At 43.6% G+C, this 24,874-nt stretch overlaps 1 protein-coding gene across 2 annotated transcripts in view; it reads left to right on the top strand.

Annotated features, from left to right (window-relative positions):
* The window catches only part of LOC106570454 (VPS50 EARP/GARPII complex subunit), a 266,801-nt gene that overhangs the window by 224,386 nt on the left and 17,541 nt on the right, over window positions 1-24,874 (top strand). For both annotated transcript variants that reach the window (XM_045694895.2, XM_045694896.2), the window contains one exon: window positions 14,441-14,595. In XM_045694895.2, coding sequence (XP_045550851.1) covers window positions 14,441-14,595 — 155 coding nt within the window. The remainder of the gene's footprint in view (window positions 1-14,440; window positions 14,596-24,874) is intronic.

Raw genomic sequence — 24,874 nt, forward strand, 5'->3', positions numbered from 1 at the left:
ACAATCACCCGACCTCAACCCGATTTGATGATCTGGGATGAGTTGGGCCGCAGATTGAAATAAAAGCAGCCAACAAGTACGCAGCATATGTGGGTACTCCTTCAAGACTGTTGGAAAAGCATTCCAAGTGAAGCTGGTTGAGAGAATGCCAAGTGTGTGCAAATACCTGAGTTTTGGCGACTGTACAGCTGACTAGCGCTAGCTAATGCTACCTAGCTAATGCTAAGTATTGATATATTATCGCCCAAAGTAATATTGTGATATGTAACTATCTATTTTTTGTCCACCATCACTAATGAGCTGTACTTTTGTCTCTTGAAGCATCTGTTGAACTTCATTCTTCAGAGGATATGCTTTTAGATATTGAATTATTCTTGCTGTAAGCGCCTCTGTGTTTAGCTACCGTTATAGGATTCCAACACCGGTTTGACAACTGGTTTGTAGCTTTTTATTGAATCTTCATTTCCCTCCTCTTGGATGCTCTGCTCCGTTTTGATGGAAGCTATAAATCACATATCTGTGTCATAATGGAATGGATGCAAAGCGTTCCCAAGCACTAACAATTTTGGTTCAGCCTATATATTTATTCAACAATCACAACTTATATTTTGTCTTTTCTTCCTCAGCTCAGGTTGTCTTTTGTGGATTCACCCCGACTTTAGAAATGTTTCAAATTACCCTTTTTAATCAAATCACCCAAACAATATCTCAACCATTGTGCATCTTGCATAATTGCACAGGCTTATGCAGGTTGAATGAACGCCTTCTGAGGGAACAGCAAGTGGAATTGCAACGCAGTGTTGTGTTAGCGTGTGTCTGGATAAATAGATTAGCAACTAGGATTAATATGTAGCAGACTTTGTGACGCTACAGTATAACTGCTCTGGCAAATGACTTTAACATTTAGGCTACTACTGTAGCCTACAGTTATTCCAATCTCCGCAAGAGTGCACTCTCATGGACAACGCACATTAAGTTGACTTGGTACCTCAAGAGAAATAAACAGAAATATCCATAATAATATGGTCTGTAAACTTCCTTATGGCCAATAACACAGTAGATCAAGCCGAGACAAATAGTTGCCAAAAGAGGTAATGTAATGTACATAAGGCCCTACAGTAGATGTACAGCCTCATCCAGGCCATTTTTGGATGTCTCTCAAACAGTAGAGTAATTGTGTAGCGGTATTAAGAAAGATTTTGGTTCTGGCGCCAAGCAGGTATTAACCCTGACGAAAGGAAGCGAGTAGGATAGATGGAGTACTGCTACCAGACACACACATCAGCAGAGGAGACGGCCTAGAGTTCCTTTGAACACAAACCAGTCTGGCAGGGCAATAATAGTCCAGCGACACAAAACATCAAAGGGTGCTCAGTGCAAAAAAGAGAAAGTCTGTTGCAGTGTGTAAAGCAATGCAGAGGGAAATGAGTGAGAGAGAGAGGGGGTCTTAGCTGTTGACTTCAGGCTCGTTTGTCTGTGCAATTCAACTGTTGGTTTGATTGTCAAAGTATTGCAAAACTGTTGCTACTAATCCATGCAATCAATGACAGGAGCGGTCCCATTAGATTCCAAACAGGACCTAGAGCGTTAACACTGGGGATCGATTTAAAAACGTTACAAACTAATCACGCTGAAAATAAACAAGACTTCTGCAAGGAGTAGCACACACGGTCAAAACTGCCGCACCAACCGAGTCCTCTCACAAAGAGCCAGAATGGCCATATTCATTTCCTCCTTCCTGACTACCGACGTGCTCTTGAAGTGGCAGCGCAGGTGAAGGGTCTCTGTAGGATTTCGCCACAATGGAAACTACTATATTTCTTTATTTAACCTTTATTTAACTAGGCAATGATGCCCTACACCGGCCAAACCCAGATGACGCAGGGCCAATTGTGCGCCGCCCTATGGGACTCCCAATCACGCCCGGTTGTGATACAGCCTGAATGTGAACCAAGGTGTCTGTGTGTCTGTCAATGAGATGCAGTGTCTTAGACCGCTGCGCCACTTGGGAGCCAAAGTATCAGATGCTCTACGAAAGTCTGTTCCCCCCCCCCCCCCAGTTTTCTGGCAAGAGAGAGCCTGATACACTAACGGAATACAACTATGTGGAGAATGTCTCAGGGATGGGGAGAAGTGGAGGATCCCTAAACTTAAGGCCATATGCTTGTTCTGTGGAACCATGTAGAATCTAGCCATTTAACAGCGTTGGACCAGTAACCGAAGGTCGCTGGTTCAAATCCCTGAGCCGGCAAGGTGGAAAATCTACCGTTCTGCCCTTGAACAAGGCAGTTAACCTGCTTTGCTGTCTAGTCAAAAAGAGTATGATATTTTTGCCGCCCGGAGCATTGAATTCAATATCAAGGGAAGCTAGCTAGCATTTGGCCTCTTGATCCAAAAATTATAAAAGAATAACCAATCAGCGTTGAGCTAAAATGAGTGAGCTCAACTGTGAATGGTCCTGGCGTGCCAAAACAAAGTATCAAAGGAAGCCAGTTAGGATTTGGCTTCTCACCAATAACATCAAAAGCAAAACATAATTGACAGAAAAAACATGAATTGTTGCATCTGGTTGTGTCGTTGTCCTGCAGTAGCTACCTAAAATCTTACCTTTTATTAGCCATGGAGGAAGATGGGGATTTGGACTTGGTTGTAATGGTGATTCTGAGCCAACCATGAATTCATACATTGTGACCGTGGCCTGAGTTCAGAATCTAGCTAGAAGTAGTAGGCTAAGGTTAACTCGCTAGCTAGCTGGCTCATTGTTGCCCATGAAAGTAAGTTAAGCTAGTTAGCAGGCCTTTTAGTCAGGTAGCCTAGTCTAGGACAACAAAAAGTAAAACAGTGTAGACTACTGTATGACAGAGTCATAGACCGTTTTGGCAACATGAAAGACAGGAGAGTGGTATTGGCGTTCCTCTACAAGAAGGGAAAGGGGATACCTTGTTAGTTTTACAACCGAATGCATTCAACGGAATCAGAGGGCTGCGGGGGACTGCCTTAATCGACATCCACGCCATCGGCGCTTGAGGAGCAGTTGTTGTTGGGGGTTGCTCAGGGACAGACTGACAAATTTTTACCTTGTCGGCTCGGGATTCGTTCCTACCCGCCAGGCTACATTTTTCTACTTGCCCACACACAGACACACACACAGCCAGACAGACGGCAATCAGTACCATGGAAAGCCACATGATATTTGGTTAGACTAAATCCCTTTTGGAATTTTGTTGTCACTATTAGTCTAAGCAGAGGTGATTTGATGATGTTGAAATGGTGCTGGAATGACGTTAGTTGTCACTTAGTCTCAGCAGAGGTGATTTGATGATGTTGAAATGGTGCTGGAATGACGTTAGTTGTCACTTAGTCTCAGCAGAGGTGATTTGATGATGTTGAAATGGTGCTGGAATGACGTTAGTTGTCACTTAGTCTCAGCAGAGGTGATTTGATGATGTTGAAATGGTGCTGGAATGACGTTAGTTGTCACTTAGTCTCAGCAGAGGTGATTTGATGATGTTGAGATAGTGCTGCAATGACATTAGTTGTCACTTAGTCTCAGCAGAGGTGATTTGATGATGTTGAAATGGTGCTGGAATGACGTTAGTTGTCACTTAGTCTCAGCAGAGGTGATTTGATGATGTTGAAATGGTGCTGGAATGACGTTAGTTGTCACTTAGTCTCAGCAGAGGTGATTTGATGATGCTGGAATGGCGTTAGTGGAGGCTGCTCTGGTTTTCTGAGACTTCCGGTAACTCTGTAGTTCCTAATCAATACCAGACAGATGTTGCTCTCTGGTTTTGTGATGAAAAAAACGTGTTTGTGGTTGAATTTATTCTGCCGCTGTGTTGCTATTATCTTCCTGTTGTGTCTGCCTTATATATCACAGTGGCGTATGAACTAATGGGTTATAGAGCAGCAAACAACGCAATTATCACCCACAGGTTGTAAAAATGCTTTTTTTCCCTGGCTTGGCTTCCCCAGGGATTTTACCCACTCACCGCTACTGTACAGTATGTGGCTTTTGTCTCAGACTTGGCTGATCAGAACATTGAAAGGCCTTTGTTCTCTTCCATGGGACACCACCATTCTATGCCTGGATTTCCCTGATAAAGCTCTGAATTCCAGAAACTGGATTGTTTTGTCTACTGAGGGGCCAGGAACCTATGATGATGTTAATGTGAATCATTACTTACTGCTGTCGGTTTAAGAACAACGCAATCAAGTAGGGAAGTGTAAAATTCTTCATTTATTAAAACAAATAAATAAAAGACTAAACCTTTAATCCAATTATCTTTTGTTTTTGTTGTGGAAATAGAACTAAATAAGATTTCAGTCTGCATGTACCTGATTAGTGTGTATCCAGCTGTGAATTCCTTTAATGCAAGCTGTTTTCTCAACAAGTATCTTCTTGATTTTATAGATTTTTTTCTGGCATGTTATCCGTGTAGGCCCTACGGTTACTGTAAATATTCAAGATGCCCAAAGGGCCCCGGTAGACGATTTATGTTAATGTTGTTTAATCTATTCAACAGCTAATGCATGTCCTTTTGAGCATGTAATAGTCATTTATTACGAATACATATTTATTGGATTGACAACAGCATGTATTATACTGTAGCAAAGATTGGGATATTAAAGTGAAAAAATTATTAACTTCAGAGTCACTTATTCACCTCAAGTTTTTACCATAGCAGGTCATTTTTTAATTCATGGGCTACAGTGTGAATCCCAAAACTTCCCATCATTAGGAAAGATATTCTGTACCTTTTCCATCGAAAACTGGAATTAAAACAAGGTAAGGGTTACGAACTGTTCCCTATTTTTATGGAGATCGTCAGGATTTTCATACCGTGTTAAATCCACAGGAGGAAACCATGTGGAGTTATGAGCAATGTGAAGAGAAACCTATTTTCTTTGTAGTCTTCAAGGGGGAACATTTTATTTTCTTCTTTGATTAAAGTGATTGTTTATGCCTGTGAAGCATTAATAAAAGGACACAGCGTGCTCTTTTTGTTGATTTAAATAGGAAACATTGTATATACACCGTAAATACATTTGATCTTGAAGACGTCATTGTTTTTTAGATACAGTGCCTTCAGAAAGTATTCATGCCTCTTGACTTATTCCATATTTTGTTGTAATTTTGTCATTCACCTACACACAATACCCCATAATGGCAAAGTGAAAACATATTTTTATTGAAAATGAAATACAGAAATATCTAATTTACGTAAGTATTCACACCCGAGTCAATACTTTGTAGAAACACCTTGGGCAGCGATTGCAGCTGTGAGTCTCTCAGAAATTTCCACACCTGGATTGTGCAACATTTGCCCATTTATTCTTTTCAAAACCATTTTCAGGTCTTGCCATAGATTTTCAAGTATATTTAAGTCAAAACTTTAACTGCAACTCAGGAACATTCACTGTCTTCTTGGTAACTTCTTGGTAAGCAACTCCAGTGTAGATTTGGCATTGTGTTTTAGGTTAATGTCCTGCTAAACTTAATCTCCCAGTGTCTGGTGGAAAGCAGACTGAACCAGGTTTTCCTCTAGGATGTTGCCTTTGCGTAGCTCCATTCCGTTTCTTTTTTATCATGAAACTCCCCAGTCCTTAAAGATTACAAGCATACCCATAACATGATGCAGCCACCACTATGCTTGAAAATATGGAGAGTGGTACTCCGTGATGTGTTGTATTAGATTTGCTCCAAACATAATACTTTGTATTCAGAACTAAAAGTGAATTGCTTTGCCACGTTCTTTGCAGTATTACTTCAGTGACTTATTGCAAACCGGATGCATGTTTTGGAATATTTTTTTCTATACAGGCTTCTTTCTTTTCAATCTATCATTTAGGTTAGTATTGTGGCGTAACTACAATGTTGTTGATCCATCCTCAGTTTTCTCCTATCACAGCCTTTAGACTCTAACTGTGTTAAAGTCACCATTGGCCTTATGGTGAAATCCCTGAGCGTTTTCCTTCCTCTCTGGAAAACGAATTAGGAAGGATGCCTGTATCTTTGTAGTGACTGGGTGCATTGATACACCATCCAAAGTGGTAATTAATAACTTCACCATGCTCAAAGGGATATTCAATGTCTGTTTTTTTATTTCTACCAATAGGTGCCCTCCTTTGCAAGGCATTGGAAAACCTCCCCACTTTGTGGTTGAATCTGTGTTTTGAAATTCAATGCTTGACTGAGGGACCTTACAGATAATTGTATGTGTGGGGTACAATGATGAGGCAGTCATTCAAAAAGCATGTTAAACACTTATTGCACACAGAGTGGGTCCATGTAACTTATTATGTGACTTTTTAAGCACAGTTTTACTTCTGAACTTATATATGCTTGTCATAACAGAGGGGTTAAATACTTATTGAGTCACGACATTTCAGCTTTTCATTTTTAATAAAATGTTTCCACTTTGACATCATGGGGTATTGTGTGTAGGCCAGTTACCAATTTTTTAACATTTATTTAATACATTTAAAATTCAGGCTGTAACACAACAAAATGTGGAAAAGTCAAGGGGTGTGAATACTTTCTGAAGGCCCTGTACCATGACCTAATGGCTTTAATCGGTCTGTTGTGATGGACTGATAGATTACTTTGCTTCCAGAGCAAGACAGCTTTGAAAAGCTTGACAAGATTTTAAAAATCAAATGCCAAAAAGTCTCAGTTGAGACCAAATCGATATTTCTTGTTAGCGTTCCGCAAAGAGAGGGTAAACGGTTTGGGCCTAGGTTTGGGGTAGTTGTCAGTTTCTTAATTACTTTTACTTTAGGGCTTATTTCATCATGAGTCATGTTCGGACTCAGAATAGAGTGTGGGGCTAATTGGTTTTCTAGATAAACTACACCAGTGCAGGATGTTAATCATGTTTATGCTGCAGAAAGGACCCATGATGCAGTTTACTGAACATCATTTCGTGGTTTTACTCCTGGAAGGTATTGCTCACCCAAATTAATAACTTGCATCATCTAATGGTTCCCTAGACAGGAGTAGGTGGGTTTTGGAAAGTTAGCATCCAAAGACATCAAACTGGTATTTGACTCACAACCCTGGGAAGACTGCAAGTGACCGAGCATTCTTCCATTGTCCCATTACAAAGCATCAGTTTAATGTTTTTGACATCTCGTTATGTCGAGAGGTGGCTACCACGAGGAGCTACACGCTGTGGGTACAGATCTAAGATCAGATTCCCCTCCCCCAGTTCGACCTTAATTTACTGGGGAAAATGCAAAACCTAAGATCACCGTCGAGGGGCAACTTCACCCTACCCCGAACTTCATCTGAATGGTCATATTCCCTCTGCAGTGATATGAACATCCTAATCTGTTTAATGCTGCATGTTGAATGCCAAAACATTCTCTGATTCTTTGATCTGACTCTTTGACATCCTTTAAACCTGCCCCTCTTATCATTGATTAAGGGTTTCTAAGGTAACTCACAGAACTCTTTATTGGTAATTAATTAGTCTCTAGTAGGCCCCAAAGTGGCTATTTCCTACCAATTAAAAGCCCATGCATGATTCATAATTTCTAATTAGCTACTTAACCAATGAATTAAAGGAAATTTAGCCATTTATGAGAAATGAATGAGGTTTAATTTCACATTTTACGTAATTCTTGAATGTTTCAATGTTTAGACTGATTCATATAGAGCTTGCCTTGCTACTTGATAGCAGTTCCTCATAATTAGAATTGCAAAATTCCAGTAAATTCCCAGGTTTTCCCGATATCCCGGTTGGAATATTCTCAGAATCGGGAAGGAATAAGCAGAATATCCGGGATCCTGCAGTCAGGATTGCTGGAAAACATGGGACTTTTGGGGAAAGTTACTGGACGGTTGCTATTTAGTATTAGGTAACCTGAGATAACAGGGTTGTTCTCCCCAGGAGAGTAATGTATGTATGTATGTATGTATGTCTGTCTGTCTGTCTGTCTGTCTGTCTGTCTGTCTGTCTGTCTGTCTGTCTGTCTGTCTGTCTGTCTCTGTCTCTGTCTCTGTCTAATTGCTTTCTATTACCCACTGCATATGATTGCTATTGATTTGGCTCTGCTTCTGTTGTTTTTGGGATATATATATAACACACACACAAAACTTGACAACCCGCATGATCCATTGTCAGGCCCAGATGGACCTTTATGAAAGATATTGTGATTTTTCTGCCTTCTGTAGAGAATTCTAATGACTTCTACTGTTTGGATTATATTGCGTTGTGATTAATGGATGTGGCCCGTGGGACCGGCTGCATTTCTTCTGTATTTCACAAATAAAGAAAAGCCAGAGAAGTGTGTGTGAGAGTGAAATGTGCTGGAACATGTCAAACAGTAGCAGAATCAATACAGACTATTCTAGAATACCGCTGAGAGCTTACTTTCTTTCTACTGTTAAAAATAGGCCGAGTGATTTCCATAAGACTACATAATATTGCATACATCAGAGATTGAGTGAGACCGGGAGTTTCTATCCCAGTGGATCAAAAGGAGAAAGATGAGAAGGATGTTTTTTGACTTCTTGACCTTTCTTGCTTTTATCTGTTTAATGCAATATGACCATGAGGTCAGAAAGAACTCTAGTATATAATCACATTTTATTTGTCACATGCGCCGAATACAACAGGTGTAGACTTTTGCGTGAAATGCTTACATACAAGCCCTTAACCAACAATCCAGTTCAAGAAATGGAATTAAGAAAATATTTACTAAATAAACTAAAGCAAAAAATCTAGGTAACACAATAAAATAACAATAACATGCTACATACAGGGGGTACCGGTACCGAGTCAATGTGTAGGGGTACAGGTTAGTCGAGGTAATTAGTACATGTATGTAGGGGTAAAGTGACTATGCATAGATGATAAACCGCGAGTAGCAGAACTGTGCCAATGTAAATAGTCCGGGTGGCCATTTGATTAATTGTTCAGCGGTTTTATAGCTTGGGGGTAGAAGCTGTTAAGGAGCCATTTGGACCTAGACTTGGCGCTCTGGTACCACTTGCCATGCGATAGCACAGAGAGCAGTCTATGACTTGGGTGACTGGAGTCTTTGACAATTTTTTGGGCCTTCCTCTGATACCGCCTAGTATATAGGTCCTGGATGGCAGGAAGCTTGGACCCAGTGATGTACTGGGTTGTACGCACTACCCTCTGTAGTGCCTTATGGCCGGATGCCGAGCAGTTTCCATACCAGGCGGTGATGCAACCAGTCAGGATGCTTTCGATGGTGCAGCTGTAGAATTTTTTGAGGATCTGGAGACCCATGCCAAATCTTTTCAGTCTTGAGGGGGGAAAGACAATGTTGTGCCCTCCTCACAACTTTCTTGGTGTGTTTGGACCATGACAGTTTGTTGGTGATGTGGACACCAAGGAACTTAAAGTTCTCGACCTGCTTCACTACAGAACGGTCAATGTTAATGGGGGCCTGTTTGACCCTCCTTTTCCTGTAGTCCACGATCATCTCCTTTGTCTTGCTCACGTTGAGGGAGAGGTTGTTGTCGTGGCACCACACTGCCAGGTCTCTGACCTCCTCCCTATAAGCTGTCTCATCGTTGTCGGTGATCAGGCCTACCACTGTTTTGTCGTCAGCAAACTTAATGATGGAGTTGGAGTCATGCTTGGCTACGCATTCGTGGATGAACAGGGAGTACAGTCGGGGACCGTGTTGAGGATCAGTATGACGGATGTGTTGTTACCTACCCTTACCACCTGGGGGCTGTAAGGGAAATCTGCCCTATGTTTATACAAGAGACCACAGGAAACTTCTTTGATCAGAGGTTAGTTTGTTTAATAAGGATCGCATGCCGAATTGCAACCTGGAGTATACACTTACAGTAATTTGCAAGTGTAACACTCGGTACAAAATATGGTATTTTCGCTTTTTATCCCCTACTGAGGATCACTCCGCCCAGGGTGATGTCCCTTAACTTTAATACCATTTAAGCTCATAGTTAATAGTTGCTAATACAAAGATGTCTCTGCTAGGCGGAGTTCAGCTTATTGTTATTTTCAGTTAGTTTCCCAATCCTTCTTCCTCCTATTGCTATCATGTGCTAGCAGAGGTAAGACTGGAACATCATATCAACACGAACTGAAAGTATAGTTTCAACACACAGACATCTGACTTTTGTACAGTTAATCTCTTCATGCACTTACAAAGTGTCTACCACTGATTCTTAATCTCAAGCTAAAGCAAAACATGAATCATTGTACTTTTGTAATTACTGGTAGAATCGCAATGTACAGATATTATAAAATTCCTTTCAGGGCGGCACGACAGGAAGTCCAGGATCCAGTTGCAGAAGGAGGTGTTTAGTCCAAAGGGTCCTTAGCTTAGTGATGAGCTTTGTGGGCACTATGGTGTTGAACACTGAGCTGTAGTCAATGAACAGCATTTTTTGTCCAGGTGGGAAAGGTCGGTGTGGAGTGCGATTGAGATTGCGTCGTCTGTGGATCTGTTGGGGTGATATGTGAATTGGAGTGGGTCTAGGGTTTCCAGGATGATGGTGTTGATGTGAGCCATGACCAGCCTTTCAAAGCACTTCATGGCTACCAACGTGAGTGTTACGGGGCGGTAGTCATTTAGGCAGGTTACCTTCGCTTTCTTGGGCACAGGGACTATGGTGGTCTGCTTGAAACATGTAAGTATAACAGACTTGATCAGGGAGAAGTTGAAAATGTCATTGAAGAAACTTGCCAGTTGGTCCACACATGCTCTGAGTACACGTCCTAGTAATCCATCTGGCCCCTCGGCCTTGTGAATGTTGACCTGTTTAAAGGTCTTGCTCCCATCGACTACGGAGAGCGTGATCACACAGTTGTCTAGAACAGCTGGTGCTCTCATGCATGCCTCAGTGTTGCTTGCCTCGAAGCGAGCATAAACGGCATTTATCCCGTCTGGTAGGCTCACGTCACAGGGCAGCTCGCGGCTGGGTTTCCCTTTGTAGTCCGTAATAGTTTGCAAGCCCTGCCACATCCGACGAATGTCAGAGTCGGTGTAATAGGATTCAATCTCTGCCCTGTATTGACGCTTTGTCTGTTTTATGGTTCATCTGAGGGGAAAGCTTGATTTCTTATAAGCGTCCAGATTAGTGTCCTGCTCCTTGTAAGTGGCAGCTCTAGCCTTTAGCTCGGGAGGATGGTGCCTGTAATCCATGGTTTCTGGTTGGGTTATGTACATTCGGTCACTGTGGGGACGATGTTGTCGATGCACTTATTGATGAAGCCTGTGACTGAGGTGGTAAACTCCTCAATGCTATTGGATGAATCCCGGAACATATTCTAGTCTGTGCTAACAAAACTGTAGCGTACTTTCCTCGTTACTTCCGTATTGAGCGAGTCGCTGGTACTTCCTGCTTTAGTTTTTGCTTGTAAGCAGGAATCAGGAGGATAGAGTTATGGTCAGATTTTCCAAATGGAGGGAGAGCTTTGTATCCATCTCTCTGTTTGGAGTAAAGGTGGTCTAGAGTTTATTTTATTTTATTTATTTTTTCTCTGGTTGCACATGACATGCTGGTGGTAAAACTGATTTAAGTTTGCCTGCATTAAGATCCCCGGCCACTAGGAGCACCGCTTCTGGATGTGCATTTTCTTGTTTTCTTATGGCCTTATTCAGCTTATTCAGCTCATCGAGTGCAGTCTTAGTGCCAGCATCGGTTTGTGGTAAATAGACTGCCACGAAAAATACAGATGAAAACTCTCTTGGTAGATAGTGAAGTCTACTGCTTATCATGAGGTATCATGAGCAATACCTCGAGACTTTGTTAATATTAGACATCGCGCACAAGCTGTTGTTGACAAATAGACACACACTACACCACCCCTCGTCTTGCCGGACGTAGCTGTTCTGTCCTGCCGATGCACAGAAAACCCAGCAAACTGTATATGATCCATGTTGTCATCCAGCTACGACTCGGTGAAACATAAGATATTACAGTTTTTAATATCCTGTTGGTAGGACAGTCTCGAACGGAGCTCATCCAGTTTAATCTCCAGTGATGGCACATTGGCCAATAGAACGGATGGTGGAGGCGGGTTACCCACTCGCCGACGAAGGCACCTGATCTCCGCCCGCTGTACCTCCGTCTTCATACGAATGACAGGGATTTGGGCCTGGTCTCGGAGAAACAGTATATCCTTGGCGTCGGTCAGAGACTCAGAGCCCTGGGCAAAAGTAGTGCACTAAATAGGGTAATAGGATGCCATTTGGAATCCAGATATAAATAGTTGTATTTCACTGCTGTAGCTCAGTGTTTGAGCTCTGTGTGGTACAGCCAACTCTCCTATCTGGCTGTTAGAGCCTTCAGTCATAGCGTGCTACTCTAGCTTTAAGTTGGACACTTGCCTAATGTCAGCAGTATTATTAGCATGTAATCCACAGTGTATCCAAAGAATTCCTCTCTCTACCCAGGTCTCCATCCAACCTATTAATGCAAGTACAGTGCATTCAGATAGTATTCAGACTTTTTCCACATTTTGTTACGTTACAGCCTTATTCTAAAATTGATTAAATTGTTTCTTTCCCTCATCAATCAACACACAATACCCCATAATGACAAAGCAAAAATAGTTTTTTTTTAATGTTTGCTCAGAGGACCTATTCCATATACGGAGCTGTCAGAGTATCTAACCTATATACTGAGCTAAAAATAAAAAACGTATTTCACATTTACATTAGTATTCAGACCCTTTACTTCGTACTTTGTTAAAGCACAAAGGGTCGTTGTCCTGTTAGAAGGCAAACCTTCGCCCCAGTCTGAGGTCCTAAGCGCTCTTGAGCAGGTTTTCATCAAGGATCTCTCTGTACTTTGCTCCGTTCATATTTCTTTCGATCCTGACTAGTCTCCCAGTCCCTGCTGCTGAAAAACATCCCCACAGCATGATGCTGCCTTCACCATGCTTCACTGTAGTAATGGTACCAGGTGTCCTCCAGACGTGATGCTTGGCATTAATGCCAAATAGTTAAATATTGGTTTCATCAGACTAGAGAATCTTGTTTCTCATGGTCTGAGAGTCTTTAGGTGGCTGTCATGTGCCTTTTACTGAGGAGTGGCTTCCGTCTACCCACTGTACCACAAAGGCCTGATTGGTGAAGTGCTGCAGAGATGGTTGTCTTTCTGGAAGGTTCTCCCATCTCCACAGCGGAACTCTGGAGCTCTGTCAGAGTGACCATCGGGTTCTTGGTCACCTCCCTGACCAAGGCCCTTCTCCCCCGATTGCTCAGTTTGGTCAGGCAGCAAGCTCTAGGAAGAGTCTCGGTGGTTCCAAACCTCTTCCATTTAAGAATGATGGAGGACACTGTGTTCTTGGGGACCTTAAATGCTGCAGAAATATTTTGGTGCCCTTCCCCAGATCTGTGCCTCGACACAATCCTGTCTCGTAGCTCTACGGACGATTCCATCGACCTCATGGCTTGGTTTTTGCTCTGACATGCACTGTCAACTGTGGGACCTTATATAGACAGGTGTCTGCCTGTCCAGTCAATTGAATTTACCACAGGTGGACTCCAAGTTGTAGAAACATCTCAAGGATGATCAATGGAAACAGGATGCACCTGAGCCCAATTTCGAGTCTCATATTAAAGGGTCTGAATAATTATGTAAATAAGGTATTTCTGTTTATTTTTAATACATTTGAAAAAATGTCTAAAAACCCTGTTTTCGCTCTGTCATTATGGGGTAGTGTGTGTAGATTGATATTATTTAATACATTTTAGAATAAGACTAACGTAAAAGTCGAGGAGTACTTTCTGAATGCAATGTTCATACAAAATACGCTCGACTCGGATAAGCATGCAGTTTATTAGGCTGCAGATGAAGTAAGTTCTGAAGAACTTCACAGGGTGGTGAAAGTGCAAGGTGATTGACGCTCCTTTCCAGTAACATCGAGGGTCTTATTCTGGTGACATGATGATCGAAGCTTGGCTGCCATTTAACAAATAAAAATAATTTAACTCTTTTGTCCATAATAATCTCATAATGTAGGTAGCCCACCCACACTGTATCTGCGAGTGGTTGACTAGAGCGCATATACCAGGACCAGAGTGGGCACATTCTCTATATAACGCAACATTTTTTGAGACAAAACCTTCAGTAGAGTTGAAAATGCAATGGAAACATTTTTATTCGATACATGGGAATTTAACCACAAAAGTCATTTTTATGTGCATTATGTCATCACACAGCCTTTTATGTGCAACAAGTCTATTTGATGGAAACACATCTCCGGTGGGAAAATGTGCATAGGGTTTTTATGCTTATTTTAGAATATTTGCATGAAAATCTTTCGAAGTTGGATGGAAATCTAGCTACTGTGACTCCCTGGTCTGTCATCCAGATCATCTATCCTCGTGTCTCTATCGCTGTCCTTTCACAGCTAACTGGTCCCTGTCTCTGTTGGTCTGACTCTCTCGCTCTCTCTCCGTCTCTGTTCCCCTGTTATAGGAGTCTCTGGGGGAAGGCAGCGCCAGCGTGCACGGTGGTCCGGGGGAGGACAGGAAGGAGAAGGTGCCCAGCCCCCACCTCAGCCAGCTTGTGGTCCTGACAGCCAGCGAGACCCTCTACGGCCTGGCCCAGAGGGTGGTCGCCACAGAGTCACTGTAAGAGAACCCTCCTTCAGTAACTCATTCTTACCTCTCTATGGTCCTTTAGAAGTCCCCTCTTTATACTTGATCCCTCTGTGTACCTGTAACGGGTGGCTGACACTGAGTCACTATAATCCTGAGAGTATCATCTTCAAATCATATTTTTGCAGGAATCTCCTTGCGAATGATTTTGCCGAGGATTGTATCTCCGCCGCCCTGGGCAACCTGAGAAAATACCTGCATGCTAAATTGTCCAAACTTTTGACTCGTTTTGTGTATCTAATATATCTCATTGCTTAAATGTATGCATGAATAAGACCTTATCGATGCCCAGTCTTGGTCATGATATGGTTTCAGTCAGGTCATGTTAACCCTTTCATTTGAAAGCAAACAGAACGAAACTGGGAGGGACCGCCCTGAATTTATCCATTAGAAATTCCAGTTCTCGTTGCAAAATGTTTTCCTTTTGGAGTAAATGGTTTCTGTTGCGAAACGTTTTTCAACAGAAGTCCATAGAGGGTGGTGGCCACAGAGTTACTTTAGGGTCAGGGTGACCGCTTTGCTCTTTGGAGACACTTTTATTGGATGCGATTACTAATACATTTAATGTTGGTAACGTTAAACATGTTTGTTAGCTAATTAAAGTACGTGATTCAGTGCAGCTCTGTTGGTGAAACAGTAGGTAGTGTGCTGTCTGCCACAGAACTGTGTGTGTCCCTGCCCTCCCTTTGCCTCTCCTTCTCTCTGCAGCCATGAGATCTAAAGACGACCGCTGTGGTAAGACGAGCAGTTTTCCTGATGAGTCAATAGAGGCTGTCTCACGACTGCATCCCCCGAGGAGTATTCATTGAATTAAGTGGTATGATGCAGGAGTCTCGGGAAGCTCGACGTGTCTCTGCTTGCGTTCCGAATGGCACCCTGTTCCCCAAGGGCTCTGGTCAAAAGTAGTGCACTATATAGTAAATATGGCGCCATTTGGAACGAACCCTCTTCCTTTTCTCTAATCTTCAGGATGCTGGCGCTGCAGGGAAACGGGCTGTTAGATCACTTTTTATTCCTAAATTGAGTTAGTGGATATTTCTCTCCCCAGTTTGCATTCTGCTGTTGTTTACAGTTCAGTACCAATCTCCCACTTTGTCTCTCCCTTCTCACTCGTTATCCTCTCTCTTTCCTGGTCTCTCTTTCCTGGTCTCTCTTTCCTGGTCTCTCTTTCCTGGTCTCTCTTTCCTGGTCTCCCGCTCTGCGTCTCTCTGGCCCCTCTGGCCCCCGTCTCTCTCCCGTTCTGTCTCTCTCTCTCTCTCTCTCTCTCTCTCTCTCTCCCGGTCGCTCTCCATCTCTCTCTCCCGGTCGCTCTCCGTCTTTCTCTCTCTCTCTCCGTCTCTCTCCCGGTCGCTCTCCGTCTCTCTCCCGGTCGCTCTCCGTCTCTCTCCCGGTCGCTCTCCGTCTCTCTCCCGGTCTCTCTCCGTCTCTCTCCCGGTCGCTCTCTCTCTCTGTCGCTTTCTCTCTCTGTCTGTCGCTCTCTCTCTCTGTCGCTCTCTCTCTCTCTGTCGCTCTCTCTCTCTCTGTCGCTCTCTCTCTCTCTGTCGCTCGCTCTGTCTCTCTCTGTCTCTCTCTCTCTCTCTCTGTCTCTCTCTCTCTCTCTCTCTCTCTCTCTGTCTCTCTCTCTCTCTCTCTGTCTCTCTCTCTCTCTCTCTGTCTCTCTCTCTGTCTCTCTCTCTGTCTCTGTCTCTCGCTCTCTCTGTTGCTCTCTCTCTCTCTGTCTCTCTGTTGCTCTCTCTCTGTCTCTCTCTCTGTCGCTGTCTCTCTCTCTGTCGCTGTCTCTCTCTCTGTCGCTGTCTCTCTCTCTGTCTCGCTCTCTCTGTCGCGCTCTCTCTGTCGCGCTCTCTCTCTCTCTGTTGCGCTCTCTTTCTCTCGCGCTCTCTCTCTCTCTGTCGCGCTCTCTCTCTCTCTGTCGCGCTCTCTCTCTCTCTGTCGCGCTCTCTCTCTCTCTGTCGCGCTCGCTCTCTCTGTCGCTCGCTCTCTCTGTCGCTCGCTCTCTCTGTCGCTCGCTCTCTCTGTCGCTCGCTCTCTCTGTCGCTCGCTCTCTCTGTCTCTCTCTCTCTGTCTCTCTCAAATTCAAGCTGCTTTATTGGCATGAAAAACATTGTGTTAATATTGCCAAAGCAACAATGTATACATTGTAATACAATTATAAACAATAACAAATAATAATATAAAATGGCAGTAAATAATAGTAAAATAGTAGAATGTAATAAATAAAAAATCTAAACATGGAAAATGAATCTATAACCAACTTATAACTAAATAACGGTCATCTTCACCATTACATCAGTACTACAACTACTATCATCATTACCACCACTACTACCACCACCATCCCTAAACTGCTATCATTACCATTACCACCCATACCACTACTATTTGGAATGATAAACAACAATAATAATAGAAATAACAGTAATAACAATAATAGTAATAATAAGTAAGTTACTGTTTACTATGCAGATGTTATTATTCAGTGTCCCTCAGGCTATGGCAGGCAAATACATATTTGGCTGCAAGAGGAGCCATTGCTCCTTCGCCCATGAGTATTTTTACTTTTTCCTCTGGGTTTAATAAGTTCAAATTTGGAATAAATGTAGTCATTTCTGTGAATAAGGAATCTCTTTGTGAGGAATATTTATCACAGTAAAGGAGAAAGTGCATCTCTGTCTCCACCTCCCCTGTCGTGCAGTGACCACATACACGCTCCTCTTTGGGTAGCCATGTCTTTTTATGTCTGCCGGTTTCTATTGCCAATCGGTGGTCACTCAGCCTGTACTTGGTAAGGATCTGTCTCTGCTTCGTATCTCTGACAGAGTAGAGATAATCAGCCAATTCATATTCTCTGTTTAGGGTCAGATAGCAATTTAGTCGGCTTTGGGATTTTGTTTCGTTTTTCCAATGTTGTAAATATGAGTCCTTTGATTGGTTCATGATTTTGTTTATTTGAATTCTTTCTTTTGAAGCAGTGCTGGTGTCAGCTTGGTTGGTGAGGTCCAACACCAGCTGACTGAGAGGGCTCGTTTCTGGGCTCAGCTCTTGTGTTTGGAGTGCTTTAAATTGCAGACTTGAATTTGGACTTGAATTTAGATGTAGCCAAAATATTAATGATCTTTTCTGTATTTTCATTATTACTGGGAAGCGGCCCAATTCTGCCCTACATGCATTAGTTGGTGTATTTCTCTGGACTTGTATGATTTTCCGACAGAATTCTGCATGTAGGGCTTCAATTGGATGTTTGTCCCACATTTTAAAGTCCAGTTTATTGAGTGGCCCCCAAACCTCACTTCCGTAAAGAGCTATTGGCAGGATTACACTGTCAAATATTTTGGTCCAAATTCTAATTGGGATGTTGATTTTGAATAATTTCATTTTTATTGCATACAATGCTCTGCGGGCTTTTTCTTTGATTGCATTCACTGCCATATTAAAGTTTCCCGATGCAGATATGGTCAGACCAAGGTAGGTGTACTTTTTAGTGTGTTCAATGATGGTGTTGTTCAGGGTGAATTTATATTTGTGTTTCTGACATCTGGTTTTCTTTTGGAAAATCATGATTTTCGTTTTTTGGAAATGTACTGCAAGGGCCCAATTATGGTAATATTGCTCTAGAATATTAATGTTCTGTTGAAGACCTTCTTTGGTTGGTGATAGAAGTACCAAGTCATCAGCATATAGCAGGTATTTCACCTCTGTGTCAAATAGTGTGAGTCCTGGGGCTGGAGAATGGTCCAACATGTCTGCTAATTCATTGATATAAATGTTGAAAAGGTTTGGACTCAAACTGCAGCCTTGTCTCACACCTCGACATTGTGAAAATAATTCTGTTCTTTGGTTTTTGATTTTTATTGCACACGTGTCTCATTTTATTAAGTTATACACCTTACCACCAAGCCCACTTTGGAGAATTTTGTAGAATAGCCCTTCATGCCAAATAGAATCAAATGCTTTTTTAAAGTCAATAAAGCAAGCAAAGATTTTGCCCTCTTTTTTTTGGTGGACGTGTTTATTAATTAGTGTGTGTAAGGTGTATATATGGTCAGTAGTGCGATGGTTAGAGAGAAAGCCAATTTGACATTTACTTATTACATTTTTTTCTTGAAGAAAGGTTTGAATTCTTGAATTCAAAATGCTACAGAAAACCTTTCCCAAGTTACTGTTTACGCAAATTCCCCTGTAATTATTGGGGTCTGATTTGTCTCCACTTTTGTGGATAGGGGAGATGAGCCCCTGGTTCCAGACATCAGGGAAGCAGCCAGAAGTTAAAACCATGTTGAATAATTTAAGCACAGCATTTTGCAACTCAGGTGTGCTGTTTTTCAGCATTTCATTTCTGATGTTGTCTAGACCACAAGCCTTCTTTGATTTAATAGATTTGAGCTTTTCATTTAGTTATTGTTGGGTTATTGGGTAATCTAATGGATTTTGGTTGTTTTTAATGACTGATTCAAGGATGTTCGATTTTTCTTTAATTTCTAATTGGTTCTGTTGTAAGTCTTTTTGTGGGATGTTTTTGAATAGATTATCAAAATACGTTTTCCAAATTCCTACATCTTGTATGGCTAATTCCTGTGGCTTTGTTGTGCTTAAATTGTTCCACATGTCCCAGAACTGATTTTGGTCAATTGCGTTTTCAATTTCATCAAGTGTCTTGTTGGTATAATTCAATTTCTTGCGTTTCAGTGTTTGTTTATAATGTTTCAGAGTTTCAAAATATTCATATCGTAGCTCTGGGTTGTTTTGCTGCTTATGTTTTTCATTTGACATTTGTCTTAGGTGTTTTCTAATTGTTTTACATTCATTATCAAACCATTTATCAGAAACATTTTGTTTTTTGTTTCTGATGTTGCATTTCTTTGATTTCTCAAATTTGCTTTCGATGCTGCTTTTTGGAATATGCAGTTGATGTTTTGAGTAGCCGAATTGACACCATCTTTATTGTTTTGGTATTGTGAGTTATTGAAAAACTGTATAGAGTTCATCATTTCATTTGAGTGCAACGTTTCAATGAATCTCTCTGCACTGTTTGGAGCCCATCTGTACGATGGGTTTATGTTGTAGAGTTTATTGGGCTGTTTTTCTGAATGAGTATTGCCGGTTAATTTCTTCAGAAACACGTTGATCTGACTGTGATCCCTGTCGGTCTCCCTGTTGCTCTCCCTGTCTCTCTCTGTCTCTCTCCCGGTCTCTCTCTGTCTCTCTCTCTGTCTCTCTCTGTCGCTCTCTCACTGTCTCTCTCTCTGTCTCTCCCGATCTCTCTGTCTCGCTCCTGGTCTCTCTCCTGGTGTCTCTGTCGCTCTCTAAGTCTCTGTCGCTCTCTCTGTCTCTGTCGCTCTCTCTGTCTCTCGCTCTCTCTGTCTCTCTGTTGCTCTCTGTCTCTCTGTTGCTCTCTCTGTCGCTCTCTCTGTCACTCTCTCTCTCTGTCGCTCTCCCGGTCTCTCTCTCTGTCGCTCTCTTCCAGTCTCTCTGTCTCTCTCCCAGTCTCCCTGTCGCTCTCTCCCTGTCGCTCTCTCCCTGTCGCTCTTTCCCTGTCGCTCTCTCTCTCTGTCTCTCACTCTGTCGCTCTCTCTCTCTGTCGCTCTCCCGGTCTCTCTCTTTGTCGCTCTCTCTGTCTCTCTGTCGCTCTCTTCCGGTCTCTCTGTCTCTCTCCCAGTCTCCCTGTCGCTCTCTCCCTGTCGCTCTCTCCCTGTCGCTCTCTCTCTCTGTCTCTCACTCTCTGTCGCTCTCTCTCTCTGTCGCTCTCTCTGTCGCTCTCTTCTGGTCTCTCTGTCTCTCTCTCTGTCGCTCTCTCCCGGTCTCTGTCGCTCTCTCCCGGTCTCTCTCTGTCTCTCTCCCGGTCTCTCTCTGTCTCTCTCTCGCTCTCTCTCTGTCTCTCTCTCGCTCTCTCTCTGTCGCTCTCCCGCTCTCTCTCTGTCACTCTCTCTCTCTGTGTCGCTCTCTCTGTCACTCTCTCTCTCTCTCTCTGTCGCTCTCTCTGTCACTCTCTCTCTCTGTCCCTCTCTCTCTCTCTCTCTCCCTCTCGCTCTCTCTCTCTGTCCCTCTCTCTGTCCCTGTCCCTCTCCCTGTCGCTCTCCCTGTCGCTCTCTGTCTCTCTCTCGCTCTCTCTCTCTCTCTCTGTCCCTCTCTCTCTCTCTCTCTCTCTGTGTGTCCCTCGCTCTCTCTCTCCCTGTCGCTCTCCCTGTTGCTCTCTCCCGGTCTTTCTGTTGCTCTCTCCCGGTCTTTCTGTTGCTCTCTCCCGGTCTTTCTGTTGCTCTCTCCCGGTCTTTCTGTCGCTCTCTCCCGGGCTCCCTGTCGGTCTCCCTGTTGCTCTCCCCTGTCTCTCTCTGTCTCTCTCCCGGTCTCTCTCTGTCTCTCTCTCTCTCTGTCTCTCTCTGTCGCTCTTTCTGTCACTCTTTCTGTCGCTCTTTCTGTCGCTCTCTCTGTCGCTCTCTCTGTCTCTCTCCCGATCTCTCTGTCTCTCTCCTGGTCTCTCTCCTGGTGTCTCTGTCTCTGTCGCTCTCTAAGTCTCTGTCGCTCTCCCTGTCGCTCTCTCTGTCTCTCTCTCACTGTCTCTCTCTCACGGTCTCTCTCTCACTATCGCTCTCTCTGTCTCTCTCCCGGTCTCTCTGTCTCTGTCTCTGTCGCTCTCTCTCTGTCGCTCTCTCTCTGTCGCTCTCTCTGTCTCTCTCTCACTGTCTCTCTCCCTCTGTCGCTCTCTCTTTCTGTTGCTCTCTCTTTCTATCGCTCTCTCTCTCTGTCGCTCTGTCGCTCTCTCTCTGTCGCTCTCTCTCTGTCGCTCTCTCTTTCTGTCGCTCTCTCTCTCTGTCGCTCTTTCTCGGTCTCTGTCGCTCGCTCTCTCGCTCTCACTCGCTCTCTCGATGTCGCTCTCTCGCTGTCTCTCGCTCTCTCGGTCTCTCTCGGTCTCTCTCGCTCTTGCTCGGTCTCTCTCGCTCTTGCTCTCTCTCGCTCTCTCTCGCTCTTTCTCGGTCTCTCTCGGTCGCTCTCGCTCTCTCTCGGTCTCTCTCGCTCTCTCTCGGTCTCTCCCGGTCGCTCTCGCTCTCACTCGGTCTCTCCCGGTCACTCTCGCTCTCTCTCGGTCTCTCCCGGTCGCTCTCGCTCTCTCTCGCTCTCTCCCGGTCGCTCTCGCTCTCTCCCGGTCGCTCTCGCTCTCTCTCGGTCGCTCCCGCTCTCTGTCGGTCTCTCTCCCGGTCTCTGTCGGTCTCTCTCCCGCTCTCTCTCGGTCTCTCTCCCGGTCTCGGTCTCTCGCTCTTTCTCGGTCTCTCGCTCTTTCTCGGTCTCTCGCTCTTTCTCGGTCTCTCGCTCTTTCTCGGTCTCTCGCTCTTTCTCGGTCTCTCGCTCTTTCTCGGTCTCTCTCTCTCACTCACTCGCCCACTCTCTCGGTCTCAGTCTCTCGCTCTCTCTCGGTCTCAGTCTCTCTCTCTCGGTCTCTCGCTCTCTTGCTCTCTCGCTCTTGGTCTCTCGCTCCCTCGGTCTCGTTCTCTCTGTCTCGGTCTCTTCTCTCGGTCTCTCTCGCTCTGTCTCCATCTCTCTCTTTCACTTCATTTCTCACTCCCTTTTCACTCTCTACACACCCACACACACACACACACACACACTTAGGCATTCACTATTCATTCTTAACAGTCTAACAATAGCCGATCCCTGACTTGGAGCGGTTTATGTGAAACTGCTTATGAATGCCCATATGCCAGCCAAGGACCCCGATTCCGAGGCACAAACAAGCTTATATTTTGGGTTCTGATGGGGAACAACAGTTGAGCTAAGCTCACAAGGCATTTATAAGTTATATTCTTCTAAAGTCAATGGGCACATACCATACATTTTTTGGTCCAAAACTTGATGTAGCATCTGCTGATTGCCCCTTTAATGGAAGTAAGAGAGGGTCCTTAGTAAGGGTGTAACGGTTCACCAAACCCACAGCTCGGTACATATTGCGGTTTTGGGGTCACGGTTCAGTTCAGCTTCAGTAAAGGGGGAAAATGAAATGCCAGCAGTTAGCTACTGTAGTAGAAAATACATAGTGTTGGTATTCCTGATTCCATATACACTGAGTGTACAAAACATTAAGAACACCTGCTCTTTCCATGACATAGACTGGCCAGGTGAATCCAGGTGAAAGCTATGATGCCTTATTGATGTCACCTGTTAAATCCACTTCAATTAGTGTAGATCAAGGGGAGAAGACAGGTTAAAGAAGGATTTTTAAGCCTTGAGACAATAGACTTGAATCGTGTATGTGTGCCGTTCAGAGGATGAATGCCAGGCACACTGGTTTGTGTCAAGAACTGCAACACTGCTGTTTTTTTCACACTCAACAGTTTACCGATTGTATCAAGAATGGTCCTCCACCCAAAGGACATCCAGCCAACTTGACACAACTGTGGGAAGCATTAGAGTCAACAAGGGCCAGCATCCCTGTGGAACGCTTTCCACACTTTGTAGAGTCCATGTCCCGATGAATTGAGGCTGTTCTGAGGACAAAAGAGGCATGCTAGTCAATGTTAGTAAGGTGTTCCTAATGTTTTGTACACTCAGTTTGTCCATCCGTCTGTAGAAAGCGCAACACAGGGTGCATTGGTCAATTCCTTGACAAATTTGGCTTTAGTTTGCTTATATAAAGCGGGTACTACCTGTTTGCTGAAATAGGTGCGAGAGATCGAAGTTCGTAACGTGCCTCAAGCCCTTTTGCAAGGTGCTAAACCCCCCTATTCTACTCAACTGACAAGAATGGGCGCATATCCGCGGCTATAAATATACCTATCACTCTTGAAATGCATTCCAGGTGACTACCTCATGAAGCTGGTTGAGAGAATGCCAAGAGTGTGCAAAGCTGTCATCAAGGCAAAGGGTGGCTATTTGAAGAATCTCAAATATATTTAGATTTGTTTAACACTTTTTTGGTTACTACATGATTCCATGTGTGTTATTTCATAGTTTTGTTGTCTTCACTATTATTCTACAATGTAGAAAACAGTAAAAATAAAGAAAAACCCTTGTATGAGTAGTTGTGTTCAAAATGTTGACTGGTACTGTATATTTTTGATGTGTTCATTCGGGTTCACCGTGCGGACAGAACCAAGGTCCCTGTACCGAACCGTTCAGTACCAATAAGTGTACCGTTACACCCGTCGTTCTTAGGGGATAAGACATAGAGCCATCTAGCCCTGTGTATAATTGCACTGAATTTGAGTTCCCCTCAGAGCAGGGTTATTGAAGCTGTGGAAGGGGCTAGGCACCACCTAACCCCTCTGTCGCAGCACCCAGACATGCTCAGCATACAATACACCATTTTTAATATAGCCATTACTGGCTGTTGGAGCCTCTAAAGGGCTTCTCTACCTGTAACACCTCATTTAGCATTTGCTTTAATGGAATAATCAATGAGGGCCGCCCTGGGGCCCTGAACAAAAATCAAGATTATAGGTGCGAGAGATGAGGGCCGGGGAAAATGCCTTTAGCCATTGTCTATTTATATAAGCATAACCCAATAAATGGCAGGTCTTCGCTCGTTTAGCCCTCGCGGCTTAGCGGCATATCTCTCCCCACAGTAAACATAAGCTTTGTGTTCACGGTGGCGGCTGGTGCATAATGAACATTTTCAGAGTCCAGAAAAACAAATGTAATTGCCAAGGCTCGTTTGTGGGGCTGTTGGTGTATTAAACGGTGGCAGGTGCTAGCTGTGTGTGTGTCTCATGGCGTCTTGGACACCACTTGTGCTTGTTAATGTTGGATGGTTGAGTGTAATGCACTCTGTCTGTTCTTTGGTGACTTTCTATTTGCTTCCCACTCATCTACTTGACCCAACATTTTGCAATTTATATCCGTTCCTGACACACAGATTTTCACAAAGTTTAAATTATTTTGTTTGTCATTGGTTAGCTAGCTGCTACTGCAACAAGCACTTGTTAATAAAGAATGTGTCCTCACAATGTCTTTATGTAACGCGCATCTTGGAAACGACACATTATGGACATAAACGTTTAATATCTTTCTCTGGTCTCTATCCTCAGTAATGACATTTGAATGGTTCGTGTTGCATCACCAAAAAACAAAAAAACAAGCTTCTAGTGCAACTGCTATTCAATGGCTAAACTATTTATATTTATATTGCCATGGCCTTGCTACGTGGTCAGTCATTAAAAACAAATCTCCTGCATTCTCTGTTGCCCTTCATAAATCTGTGGTTATTGTATAACACTCCAGGGTTCTATGCTACTCTAGTTCCCTGGCTGGCTGACTGACTCGCCTGAAC

The sequence above is a fragment of the Salmo salar genome, chromosome 14, assembly GCF_965601325.2.
Source record: "Salmo salar chromosome 14, fSalSal1, whole genome shotgun sequence".
NCBI lineage: Eukaryota > Metazoa > Chordata > Actinopteri > Salmoniformes > Salmonidae > Salmo > Salmo salar.